This window comes from Athene noctua, chromosome 1 (genome assembly GCF_965140245.1).
Source record: "Athene noctua chromosome 1, bAthNoc1.hap1.1, whole genome shotgun sequence".
Lineage (NCBI taxonomy): Eukaryota > Metazoa > Chordata > Aves > Strigiformes > Strigidae > Athene > Athene noctua.
In genome coordinates this window covers 236,680,838-236,695,007 of record NC_134037.1, presented here as the reverse complement: position 1 = coordinate 236,695,007, position 14,170 = coordinate 236,680,838, and the positions used below count along the sequence as shown (strand labels likewise).

Genomic DNA, 14,170 nt, shown 5'->3' with positions numbered 1-14,170 from the left:
CACTGTCAGAAAACTACTCTAGCAGGGAGACAGGAAAATATGCTTATAGATTTTACCATTTCTTTTCTCCCCGATCCATTGACTAAGCTGCTGTTACAGCTGGGGCCCTACAGACTCGATGGAGCTAATCAGCGCAGCAGAATAAAAGAGGGAAAATCCTGTCACTGTACCTAAATCAATCCCGGCTAATATACACATCACAGGCTTGGCCACAGACTCCTTCATTACAGCATATCATGTAAGACAATCCACTGTGATCTAAAATGCCATAGGGGAGTACATATGTTCCCGAACCCTGAGGAAAATGAAGCAGCTAGTGAAGCTCCATCTCATTCTTCAGTCTTTGACAAGAAAAAGAAACAAGACATTTTTATCTTGCAGGCCACCATCTGGTTTTCTCTTGTGTGGTCCACAGGAGAGTAATCATGCCAACGTGGTTCCGAGCATCTTACAAAACTGGATCTTCAGGTCATGTCTGTACTCGATTTTAAATGAAAAAGAAAGGTGTAGGCACAACAATAGACTTGAGGCTATGTACTGGGAGCAACAGAAAGTCAACCCAATTATTCAAATACAGTCACTGAAAACCAAACAGACAAGTACTGTTAGGGAAATCATCTGATAATATATTTGCCTGAAATTATGTCCAATCTGCAGCATCTGGAAAAAAGCCACCAACTAAACAGGCAGAAAGAGAGAAACCTGAGTCTAACACCAGTAAATTTCTCAGAATAAGGTAAAAAAAAAAAATCAGGTCACTATATCCTAATATATCCACATGGCATCTCAAGTCAGACACATTGTGTGTTTTCTACTGTGGGTGGAACTAGACTCCCAGGATTTTGGGCTGTCACACCTAAACTTGAATCCTGGCCTAAAAACTTAGCTCTAAACAAAAGATCCTCTCTCCACTTCCATTTCAATACTATATTATGATTGGTACTTTTTTTTAGAGGTCCCCATGGTGGTAAATTTTATAAATTCTATTACTGACAGTTCATGAACAGAACTTAACACATTTCTGAAGGACAGTTTTCTTACTGGATATAATGCTGTTGTTGCTAATACCAGTCTTTTAATCTCTGGATGCACACACAAATAACATGTCAGTGTATAACAATGTATAACTATAATCAGTATATAAAAAGGGAAACATCCTTTATTATTTCCGATAAAGCCTCCTTATGTTGTTTCATCTTTATAAGGTTATTACTTATTACCTATTATATAAAAGCCACCAGGTTGTCTGCGTTTTTCAAGGCTCCAAAATATTAGTAGCTACAGCAAATCAAGGTACTGATTATCCCTTTTGTGTCCTGTTGCTGTGTCCTGTTGCTGACAAGCCTGGTGGCTGTGGGAGAGGCCGAAGAGGTTTAGTCTGCACCAGCCCCGCAGCTGAAGGAAGGAATTCCAGTTCAACCCTTGCAAACACCCCCAAGGTGATGGAGCTCTGGGCTGACAAGTCCCAGACCCATCCTCCTTCGCCAGAGAATTGGTTTAGTCCTGCACAAACTCAGGAAGAACTTGTGGATGATTTCGATCCTAAATTTTCACTGTTCCCAAGTGGACTTGGAAAAATAAGGAACATAAGGATAATGAATGAGCGATATCCCAATAAGAAATGCTCATCTACTAGCAGCTTGTTTTCTGTGCATATAGACCCAGTACAAATAATTTAATCGTGGCATCTCATTTACCAGGGGAACACCTGCCTATCTTCCCTGGACGCTGTTAAAGAAAGAATGCGGGGAATATACAAAGAGCAGGTCTTGCCACCACGCTCTTTCGCACTTTGTGGCGTGCACGTTCGGCAAAATGAGATTGTTTAATGACGCATGCAACAGTAAGAAGATTTTTATGTTCCATTTAAAGCCTCAGTTAGGGATCGGCTTTCAGTTCCGAGTCAAATTTTCAAAGCAGGGCCAGAAGCGCGCTAGTCCCCAGCGGGCTCGGCTGGGCTGGGCTCGGCTGGGCTGGGCTGGGCTGGGCTCGGCGGAGGCGGGAGCCGAGCTCTGCGCTGCTCGACAGTGACACTCGCTGGGCGGCCGGGACAGGGAGCGCGGGAAGGGCGGAGAGGCCGGCCTGGCAGCACAGGGGGGCTTCGCACCTACCGGGGCCCTGGGGAAGTGGCACGGGTTCAGTCCATGCCCCCCCTGCCCGCTGCCTGTGATGCGGGCTGCAGACCGGGCAGGGCGTGTGCGTGAAAAGGGGGGGCAGGGAGGAGAGCTTGTTTCTTGTTCTCCACAAAATGTGTGTGATTCGTAACCACCCTGTGCCACGACCCTGGGATTCATGAGATACATTTGCAGAACATGCAACGGTGACTTTGGTGGCACAGTTTGCGTAAGCGGTCTGTGTCTGTGAACACAGTGCAAGGCATCGTATTGTTCCTCCCCAGGAGGCTTTTGCCGCAGAACTGGAGCTGAGCTGCCTCTTGCCCTGAGCTCCGGCAGTCATTTGCATCTAGGTCACCATATTTGATCACATTCCCAAGAATGAGGCTAATGACTTCTGGGGTTTTTAAAAAGGAAAGCTGAAAATCCTCTTCTTGGGGACAAAGGCCAATTCATTTTACAAGTGGAAGCTCATTTCCTCCCCATCATACCCAGAGGTTCACACAGATCTCAGGCACTCTGTGAAGCTGAAACCTCTGAAATCTTGCATGGATTCATTCATTCACGGAAAAATCGTAATGCCAACTCTTGTCAGCTGAAACCCAAACAGTACCCACTTCCCAGTGTATCCCTGTCCGAAACATGTTCTCAGTGGGGGAAAAACCAAGCTCATTTTTTAAAGCTCTCTAAAAGGCTTGTCACGTATATATCATTCATATGATTCATGGTATGCATTTATGTATTACATGTATATACCTATAGTTCCACATATTAAAAATACTGCACAGGGAGTACCTGAGACCCAGACTGGACTGTAGAGCCCAGGCTACCTACCCTGCACTGTGTGGGGAGGGACAGTCACCTCTTCAGCCACAGTGGGTTGAATCATGTTCTGGTCATGCCCTGTGCTCCCAGGGAAGCTGCAGCAAGCTGATGAGAGGGGCATCTTGGTCTCGGTGTCCGCATTAATCTTTTGCTTTGGCCTGTGTTATCCTTCCAAATTACAGGTTGTTCTTCCTATGTAATTCAAATGCATTGTTTCCAGTTTCCACCAAAAACTGCATGCTCTGGGAAGAGCTCTTAAATGCACGTAAAAGGTTTCTCTCTGTATTATGTCATAGCAAAATAGGCTAGTCATAGATTTTGCTTCTGTAATATAACTACATATTTCAATATTCCTTTTCCCAATGAAAAAGCTCATTAGCAAGGTTGTTACAGTTGCCACTTATAAGGGGGAAGATAGTAATTCCATTAATATGCTCACAGGAACTTCATTTATATTACCTCTTAACCTTTACAAGGATATTATCATTTCAATAATTAATTGCTTTTTGCCATTTCATTTGCAGTTTACCATTTTCAAGGGAAATTACCCATTAAACAGAGGACTCTTTTTAAAAAAAAAAAATCCTTCACTCAAATACACACCATCAGCTGTCCTTAGAGAAGCTAGATATTTGCTAAGCCACTTTCACATTTGAGAAAAGAAGACTCTGTGGTAGCTCTGCATATTAAAGAACTGCCCATCACTTGGGGCTTTAACCACCTGGAGGAAAATGAGGCAAAATGGGACTGAGATGGTGATGAGGATGGTTTTAATTCTTATTCTCTTCCTCCAAATACAGGAAGGCAATGCATCCTTCCTCTCTGATGCAATGAGAATTGTCTTTCCTCTTTCTTCACAACCATCTTGTTTCTTCAGCTGAAGATAATTTATGCTGCAATACCCATACATGAGTCCTTCTGTTAACTTCAGTGACTGAAAAAAGAAAGGAACTTTGTCTCAACATTGTAAACCACAGAAACTCTGGCCATAAATCACCAAGCACTTAAGCACATCTTCAAGACAGTGTCCAACACTTTGGAGAATGGAACTCACACATATTCCTGCTCGTGCTCAAGTCTCTGATAAAACAACTATTCATTTCAAGAAATCAGACACAAGCTGATATCCCTGTGGTGGTACGCTGGCATAATATCTCCACTACTGATAATAGAAATTGTGTCCAAATCCCATCACACTAAAAGAAAATTGGATTAATATTGGTATCTGAGAAGGTGAGTAATGCATCACAAGTAGGCATATCTGACAGTGAAACACATACCTCTGAGAGATGAATTTGCGTGGGAAGATGGAGAAAAGGTGACAAAATGTATAAAGAAAGGAGACATAGGAGAAGAGGAAACAGAAGGAGCAGGTATGAACTAGACTGCACCATTGATTTATGAATGAAAATTTAAAAGTTTTTCTGATTCAGGTGTAAAAATTGAACTAGCCCTTGGGCAGTTCTGCTTCTGCAACTGGCAAGTCCATGATGTGTCACACAAAATGATATGTGTCTGGATGATATGTCACATGCCTACAGGCACCAAGTGGATCATTTTACTGTGAAAATAAGACATTTTATTTATTCAGTTGTAAAATCAAACATCCTGAGGTTTTTATCCCCTTTCCCTTGAGTATATGGAGAGTCTGGGGTTACACCAACATTCAAATATTTTATTTCATTTCTGTAGCTGGGGCATACTCTTAGTACTATTTGCAGAGAAGTCAAAAGCCACAGTCAGACCAATGGGGATTAAAAACAAATGGTCAATGGTCCATCATACAAATTTTCCATGCACAGTGGAGAAGACTAGGTAGGAATCATAGGATGAATTGCCTTCTGAAATTGCCTTTCTTTCACTCCCCTGATAGGATAGGATGTGGACTTCACCTCTAACTTTTAGATAGTAGAAGACTGGTGAGATGTATCCCACCATAAGTACTTAATGTTGTCTTCAAGTCTTCAGGTATCCAAGCTGAAGAGAGAAAGAAGAGATTCATGTCACTTAATATTAAGAGCTTCCTATATCAGCAGTGGATCAGTAGTCACACTGCTAGTAAAGCAGCAAAATAATCTGCTTTTTGACCAGTGAAAGGAAAGCCTAGCTCCATGCCAGCATGGGTATTTCTTGCCATAAGATTTCCACAGTGAGGCACAAATATTGCTTGAAGACAATCTGCTAATTTCTGTCAGTTAGCACTGCAATCTGCAATCTGCAGTCTGGTTAAGGCACCTGATGCTTCTCTTTACAGTGTTACTGTGCCTATATTACTAGTACTCTAGACTTTATCACATAGAAGGCCATGTATGGGACAGAAGTAGAAAGAAGCCACTAATCACCACTATTAATATTAAAATATCCTCTTAAAACCTACAGATTGGCAGTTCACTCAACATGACATTTGCTTTTTGAAAGGCATGTGCTCTGCATGTACAACATTATTTTAAGGTGTCATTGTTTAAGGGAAGTTGACAGTGATGGGTGATGTATAAACAGGCTGATGATATTCTGAACAGAGTTCTACCTGCTTGGGCAAGAAAGTCCTTGCTAGTTTGCATGCAAAAGGAAGCTTGGGGCCTATTCTGTGGAACTTGATAGTCTCTTGTAATTAATACTGTAATTGGAGGTTGCTGGAAGTGCTCCTTGAGTTCCTGCCAGGGAATGTGAGTGCTTCACAAAGCTGTTGATGCCGTGCTGTACACCAGCCGAACCAACCTACTCGGCTGCAGTAGATGCTGACACAGGACTCCTGCTTTGGCAAAACTCTCATCTGAGCAGCTAAATGCACAGCACTTTTTCCTTCCAATGTAATCACAGAGCGACATCAGTACTACCCAGCCATCTGACGGCCACATCATCCTGGGTGGCAAGGCTGAGCTGTCCTCCCTCTGCATTTCAGAGCAGGCAGCCCATCACCATAGTCCCCACTGCTGTTCTGGAGCCACCCGGCAGGGTCCGGAACAAGGGAGGTTGCTACCACTCTGCCTGTTCTTGGCAGAGCTGCCCAGACTCACTCCAGTCTAACAATTTCACATTGCAAATGGATAAATATGCACCAGAGATGCGGAAGTTTAGAAACAAGTTTGCTTCCTGCAACCTTTGCCTTCCCTTGAGGACATAATTATTGGTTTCCAGTGCATCAGTCATAGGGATGTCAAACCTGTAATAATGCTGTGAAGGCAGAAATGACCACCAGAGAGGGATGGCAGGTAATTTGAGCAAGAAACTGCAGGCTTAAATATATTTCTTCTGAAGGTGAGTAGATCTTTGCAGAGAAATTGTTTGCAACTCATCTGCAGTGACTGCAGCCAGTGTAGCCATTAAGTAATAAGTTATTTTTATCCACTGCAGCTCTCCAGCATCTCGGAGGGTGATGGCATCTTGCCAAGGTTTTGGAAGGGCTGCATGAGCTGACACACAAAGATGAATGGTTGAGACAAGCCCAGAGGACACTTCTGAGTCAACTTTACAGAGGGAATCAAATCCAAATATACCAGGTAGCTCCACATTGTAGTTGTTTTGCTTCCCTCCAACAGATGTCAGAGAGTGTGACTTCTGGGATTTTGGTAACTTTTACTTTTCCTGCTGTATAAATAAATTTTTATTAAATTCACCCAAACAGATTTGTTATGAGTACTAGGGAAACCTGTTTATAACACCCATACATGTAAAACTAGGTTGATGTTCTTTACTGTGAATAAAGGTGGTGAAATACTGGCACAGGCTGCCCAGAGAAGCTGTGGCTGCCCCCTCCCTGGCAGTGTTCAAGGCCAGGTTGGACGGGGCTTTGAACAACCTGGTCTAGTGGAAGGTGTCCTTGTCCATGTCAGGGAGGTTGGAACTAGATGGTCTTGAAGATCCCTTCCAACCCAAACCATTCGATGATTCTGTGTTGTAATGCTGCTGTGAAAATTTCCATGATTGTCAATATTTTTACATGAGTTGCACTAGCAACATCCCTAAGGTCCAGTTTCACAAGACGATGGCTTTTGTGGTGAAGCTGCCATGCTTTTGCCCCCATGCCACACCATTGCTTGTCCCCTCGAGTTCCTTGTGCCCTCATGGTTCCAGATACACTTTTGCCTGACAGAACTGTTAGCTGCCATTTAAAAGGGAAGTCCTGCCCCAAGGTGTCCCTGGCCATAGACTCTTGTCCCTCCTGTGCCAATACAAACATTTGTGCATGATTTGCTGTGTTAGCAGGGTGAGAAATCTATCATCTTATGAAACTACATTCCAAGGAACAGCTACTAGCTCAAGTATAGCAGTTATTCACAATAAGGACTGTACTTTGGATAGTGACTATGGTAAAGAAATTGGCTGAAGCTGAGAGAAGCCAGTCACACCACCCTGCCTGCATGGCAGAAATGTGTGTGGGGATAGATGCAAAAAGGGCAGGAGCACAAAAGTTATACAGCAGGAGTTTAAAAGCATCTTTGGAAAAGACAAACAAGCTTCAAAACAGAGATCAGCCAGTCAATGCGATAGAGAAAATGGAAAAGGCTGCAAAAATGTACTTCATTACACATTTTATTACTATGTCTATATTTATGCATCTCTTGTCTTGACAAGTGGAATAATACTATTCTGGAGTCCTGTATGAATCCTGAATGGCAGAAATATATGCAACATTTATCACATGTCTTCAGTGACTTGAACTGTAAACACAAAGCAACCATAGTGACTGGGTTCTGGGGATAACAAGAATTGCCTAAGCTATGTGGGCATTTCAGTGGAGAATAGTCATAGTTCATCACTAGCTGTGGGGGCTTAAGGCAGTGGTCTGGATTTCCATTAAGGGATTGTAACGAACAGTCTGTTCACAGGAAACATGCCAGAAAAGCCAAGGGAAGAAAAAAATAAGGGATTCGACTGAAATGTGTAAGACGTGGACATTTGACCCACAGCGCTGGATTAAAATACAGCAGTTGGAGGAGCTGCCAAAAAAGAGAACTCTGCCAAGTTTGCAGCAGTTATGGTCTGTGTTAAAACGTGTGCTGCTGATGTACTTACTCAAAAAGCATTTGTTCTAATGCCATAATTCTCATGATTTATTAGATCTACGTTTGGCTTCTCATGATCCACGTCATGGCCGTGTCATGATCCCATAGATGGCCTTGTGTTGATGAGCTGATGTGAAGGCACTGCCCAGTAATTTAGGAATCATTTTCTAGATTTTCTTTGCTAGAGGCTGACCTCAGCTGAGATCAGAACACAGTGAAGGATACTCTTTCTTTGCCTGATGGTGGATTGTAATTTTTGTTCAGATGTTTGGGTTACTTTTTTTTTTTCCTGTAAAACAGAACACATTCCAGAGACCTTTTGCCAGTAGGACACAGGCAGTCATTGCTTAAAGAGAAAGGATAGCAGGTCTGGCATACACCATTAGCATTATATCCTGTGTTACTCGTGTCATGCTTCTACTTTTTTTGGCAAAAATATTCCTCTTTGTTGCTATACTGTTATTACAATAACAATAATCTATATTACAGATCTCATCGGCTTACTAATGAGCACATGCAAAGGAAGATAAACTTTACACCTGAGACACAGTGTCCCTAAGGTGATGCAGTTAGTCAGCTACAAGCAGATTCTTCTGGCTCCACGATCTAAGCCTTTATTTCTTTTTTTCTAGGTGAAACTTGGGCCCTCACCATAGTGAGTGGCAGTGCCATGACCTATTGGCCTTGCTGAGGATGTGGCCACATAATCTAGATGACTACTTCCTTAGAGAATTCCTGGGTCGTGTAGAGTTCTGGAGCCAAATATATTTAGACCAAATCCTATCAGTTTTGCTGACACAGTACTTTCCTTGAAATCAATGGCTGGGTTTTTTTAGCAGAAGATGAACAGAAAGACTTCACAGGTTTGGTATGTATTAAAGTGCATACTGTACTGTTAGTGTTATCTTTTCAGTGAGTTGTAACAAACAGGAGTTTTACACCTCCTCAACCAGGTGGCTGATTCAGCATCTCATATATTATAGCCACTACTGCTGACTGTGAGGCATGACAATAAATCCTCAAGTGAGATAGCATGAGCTAACCAAAAACTTCAGAGTTGTATATTCTTCTGGAGCTTCAAGGGACACAGACAGGTTTCACTACATCACTACAGGTTGCTGTCAGGGTGACCTTTGGTCAAATCACTCACAGAGTCATATATTAATTTGCAGAATGGGGTCAACACTGTCTGAGCTTTTGAAAAATTGTTAGCTCAAGGAAAGGGCAGATTTGACCTGGTGAAATCTTCAATAACCTCTTGGAAAAGAAACCATCAAAAAATCCAACTCTAATTGACTTAAAGACACAGAACATTTTCCTGTGCTCCTGCTTATCAGCTGGATTTTCTAGCCCAACAACAGCACAAAATGACAATAAAATGCTGGAGAAAGTCAAAAGAATAATTTGACAGCAGAGAACTAGTGAAGAACATAAGGCAGTGATGGATTTCTTCTGGGGTATGTTGTGTGCAGTGGAGAGCCTGGCAGAGCCAGGTTCACAGGATCAGAATCATCTAGGTTGGAAAAGACCTTGAAGATCATCCAGTCCAACCATTTACCTATCACTGACCATTCTCAACTACACCATATCCCTAAGCGCTATGTCGACCCAACTCTTAAACACCTCCAGGGATGGGGACTCCACCACCTCCCTGGGCAGCCCATTCCAATGCCCAACAACCCCTTCTGGAAAGAAATGCTTCCTAATATCCAGTCTAAACTTCTCTGGTGTAACTTGAGGCCATTCCCTCTTGTCTTATCGCTTATTACTTGGTTAAAGAGACTCATCCCCAGCTCTCTGCAACCTCCTTTCAGGGAGCTGTAGAGGGTGATGAGGTCTCCCCTCAGCCTCCTCTTCTCCAGACTAAACACCCCCAGTTCCCTCAGCCGCTCCCCGTACGACCTGTGCTCCAGACCCTGCACCAGCTCCGTTGCCCTTCTCTGGACACGCTCGAGTCATTCAATGTCCTTTTTGGAGTGAGGGGCCCAAAACTGAACACAGGAATCGAGGGGCAGCCTCACCAGTGCCGAGTACAGGAGTAAGATCCCTTCCCTGTCCCTGCTGGCCACGCTATTGCTGACACAAGCCAGGATGCCATTGGCCTTCTTGGTCCCCTGGGCACACTGCTGGCTCCTGTTCAGCCGGCTGTCAATCAACCCCCCCAGGTCCCTCTCTGACTGGCAGCTCTCCAGCCACTCCTCCCCAAGCCTGTAGCGCTGCTGGGGGTTGTTGTGGCCCAAGTGCAGCCCCCAGCATTTGGCCTTATTGAAACTCCTACAGTTAGCCTTAGCCCAGCAGCCCAGCCTCTCATATGATCTTCTATAAGGGCTGCAGCATAAAGGGCTGCTATCACTTTCACAGGGATGGCATTAGCTGAACAGCAGGTTACTATAGCCAGCTTCCCACAGATGCTCTTCTTCACTGCATCTGAAAGCATCAGGGTCTGTAAATTGTATGTAATGGTAGCATTGTCAAATTCTTTTTATCTATTACACTGTAATAGATAGAAAATACAACTGATTATGGGCATTTGTTATATGACCTTTCACCTTCCTGACTTTACTTCACAATCTGTCCTGTTCCTATGTCCTCTCTGGATCATACTGAGCCAAGTTCTGCATCAGTCCGTCCTTCCTTCCTTCCTTCCTTCCTTCCTTCCTTCCTTCCTTCCTTCCTTCCTTCCTTCCATTAATCTTCTTCTAATGTATTTTTACATTTTCTTCTGTGTTCATCACAAAAATCCTCCTTTCTCATCCTCATATGCCTATGACAACAGCTATAGCAAAGGGCCATTTCTCTTTCTCTGTATTTAAGAAAACATTTCCTTTTTGTCCTGCTCTATCACTCCTCTTTGCCACAGGATATGGAAATACCAGTTCCAGTCATGTCTTTGACCCCAGTCAACCTATTCATCCATTGGAGTTTTATTATTACTTATACTTCTGAAGAACAGACTCAGGTGACTACTACAAACCTTTTCGTCTTTGACTTTGAAAAGTACATGTACCTCCAAGCATTTGAAAGTACAATGGTATTATTAGTTTGGGCTACAGATGACAGGTAGCATTCCACAGAACACACCCTCCTTGTTCTGCAGGCTAAACTGCGGTCCTGTCTGTAGTGCAGCAAATGAGTGTTTTGTGAACACTTTCACTAGCTGCATACTGATAACAGTTATTTTGCTGTCTATTCCTGGGAAAAAAAACAAAACCAAAAAGCAACATAATAAGGAACTGAGATAAGAAAATCAACAGAAAACATCATGTGCCAGACATTTTTTTTGCTGACACCTGTATTTTTGCTGCCATATCTAGCTTTGTAAGGGGATTTATCCTTGATACTACACAAAATGTTTTCCGCTGATACACAGACTGATAACTGAAATCAGAGTCCCTTCTGGCAATTACAGATCACAAACTCTCAATTGTCTTATCCCACAGTGTATATCCAGTCGACTTAACACGACAATGTTTGCTGATGGACAAGAACACTGTTAAGAATGTCATGTCAAACCCACCTTCATGACACAGACAAGCCATGGCACATCAGCTGAAATTTAGATGGTGACCTCATTGCACTATCACATTTGCATTTTTGTTTAAAAAGATCCGTTCTGAGGAAAAATGTAGCCTGCCAATACTATCCATGTTGGAAAAGGAGAGGATTTTTTTGGTAGCTGCATCTAGTATTCCTAAAAGAAGAACAAAAGGTAAACCCTGGTGTCCTCATACAAATACTTCTTGCAGTTGTGGGAGATTAAAAAGTGCTCCCTCAATTATTTCTTCTAATTTTCCCAGGAGAACACATGCACAGACAAACATGCTGTTTTAAAATCCTATCAGTTCCTGCCAGCCCAATGTGTTATGTTAGCTAGAAGCATTCTGGCTCATGAAACACATTCTTGAAAGAATGCACACCCATCAAGGAGCATCTGAAACCAGAACTGTCTGCTTCAAAAGAAAATGCACCAACTGATAGAGGAAGATCTTTGTGGCTCTTTGTATGTTTGTGGTATAACTTGCTGGACAAGACTTGGCAGTGGTCTTGACTCATCTTACACTTGTGGTTCAGATATTCAAGTCTTTCTGACTTCAAGGTGTGCCTTCACTCTGTCAACTCATCCAACAGGTTAACAGCATGTGAAATGTTGTTCAAACTGCTAACAACATCCAATTTATAAGTGGGAGGGGATCCTTCTAATAATAGGATTTTCTTGACATGCTTAAATATTAATTGCTCATACCTGTGATGACTGCATACTGGTTTATCTCTTTTGACGTGGAGAATGGAGATCCTAGCTCCTGGAAGCTTAGTCAGAAGTGAAGGACATAACATCGGTGTATTAGGGTGGAGAATCAAAAACTAAGAAGGGAAACAAGGAGTCTGAAAATACTTGAAAACCTGCTTGCTGACTAGCGGACAGTAGAAACAAGGCACTACACAGGCTGTTTAGAAAAGCTGGCCTTTTATGTAGAGGATCTATGTGAGGAAGCAAACAAAAAAATAAAAATTAAATAGAAAAGTATCTTAACCACTGTCACCATCATGCTAAAATTTCAGGTGGATGTCTCTGCTCACATAATTTTTTCTTGAGATAAATGACTCAAACTGAAAGAAAAAAAAAGTGAATGAAAACTGCTCTGGGCATAACGGCAAAGGCTACTCGATTTACTTGTAGTTCTCTCAGGAATAGCCTACAGAAGAGCAATGTGAAGTCCCCAAATGCCTGAAGAATTAAGCTGCTGCTTGAGTCTTTGTTTTTTGATCTGCACAACAACAGACAAATGGAAACAGACTTTACATTGCATGGGCACAGAGCTAATACCATGGTGGGACCCTCGTCTTCATAAATAACAGCTGTGTGCTGTATATATTCACCTTCTTTCCATGGTGTCTTACCTTTATCTGCATAACCGATTTTTGTCCTTTGGAAAAGCTCACAGAAATCCCTTCATCTCACCTCAACGCTTGACACGTGTCACGGCTGCAGAAGCAGAGCGGGGGCGCGCAGCCAGGCTCCTGCGGCTGTTCGGCCCATACTGCCGAGGCAGCACCGCTGTGGGTGGCAAGCCAGGCCGTCAGGGCTGTCCAGGGGAGCAGATCCACGGCGGCCCAGGCTCACAAAGCCACATCTTCTTCACTCTGTGGTGGAGAGGCAGCTCTGCTGCTCTGGAGACACGAGGAGACCTCAGGAGTGTGGCCTTTGCGTCAGAAAATGCACAGCCGAAACAAGAGACACCCCCCCCTCATTTTGATACACTTTTACTGTCATTGCTATTAGCTTATACAGTAGAGCCCATTTGTTTTTCCTTTTCAGCTAAACTCATAAATAAGCATTTATGTCATGAAATAAACCCAGCTAACCGACCTCAGGAAGTGATCCCTCTTTCTTACCATCAACCCGAATCTTTTCTTTATTCCCCTGCGAGCCACCTGTACCGGGGACCAAAGTCCCGGGCCCCACCACCAGCACCCGCGGGCCTGCGTCCGGGGCCGGACCGGAACCAAAGCCTCGGGGCCGCGTTTCCGCCGGAGCCGGTCCGCCGCCGCGGCGCTGGGTGCGGGCGGCCGGGGAGGGCCGCAGCCATGGCCGACACCGCCGCGCCGCCGCCGCCCGCCGTCCCCGCTCCGGGGCTGCCAGCCGCCCCCGGCAGCAACCCGCTGTCGCGCAAGCTCAACAAGATCCTGGAGACTCGCCTGGACAACGACAAGGTGGGGCGGGCGGCCGCTGAGGGGGCGAGGCGGGGGCCGGGGCCTGCCCGGCCGGGAGCGTCCTGCGGGCGGGCGGCCGGATGAGCCGTCAGGGCTGCGAGCCCCGATAGGCTCCGGCGCTGGGGAGCCCGCCGTGTCATACCCTCGGTTCCGCTGCGGAGTCGCAGGGTGACGTTTGCAGCATTAATTAAAAACAATATTGGTTTTCGCTTCTCCAGCGACATGCCACGCACCTGTTCGATCCCTTCAAATCGTAGGCAGGTTTGTACTGCGTAGCTCGGAGGGCGCTTTTTCTGATTTAGATGTTCTCTAGCTATAGGTAGGTCGTGCATTAACCCAGTGTAATCTTACCGATTAAAGCTATTCAGAAATAGTAAGTTTTGTGTCATAACATACAAGAAGAAGAAAGAGTCAGCAATTATTTTGGTTATCTGGAATGTGTTTAGGTAGTTTTTTTCTCTAAAATCATATAGTAGCTTTTTGGGGTTTTTTCCCCTAAAACCACATACCTGG

At 44.1% G+C, this 14,170-nt stretch overlaps 1 protein-coding gene and 1 long non-coding RNA gene across 3 annotated transcripts in view; one reads left to right on the top strand and one right to left on the bottom strand.

The window, feature by feature from the left end:
* Window positions 1–3,692: 3,692 nt before the first annotated feature.
* Window positions 3,693–13,460, bottom strand: LOC141963983 (uncharacterized). 2 transcript variants are annotated; one of them, XR_012634251.1, is made up of 3 exons: window positions 13,340–13,460; window positions 12,845–13,114; window positions 3,693–4,916 (listed from the first exon to the last, which is right to left on the bottom strand). It is a non-coding gene; the product is annotated as an uncharacterized LOC141963983 (long non-coding RNA). The 2 variants fall into 2 exon arrangements; XR_012634250.1 differs by having other exon boundaries at window positions 3,693–3,873.
* The window catches only part of COG6 (component of oligomeric golgi complex 6), a 58,667-nt gene continuing 57,948 nt past the window's right edge, over window positions 13,452–14,170 (top strand). Inside the window, exon 1 of the mRNA XM_074913752.1 lies at window positions 13,452–13,657. Within this exon, the coding sequence (XP_074769853.1) occupies window positions 13,532–13,657 (126 nt within the window). The 5' untranslated portion in view covers window positions 13,452–13,531. The remainder of the gene's footprint in view (window positions 13,658–14,170) is intronic.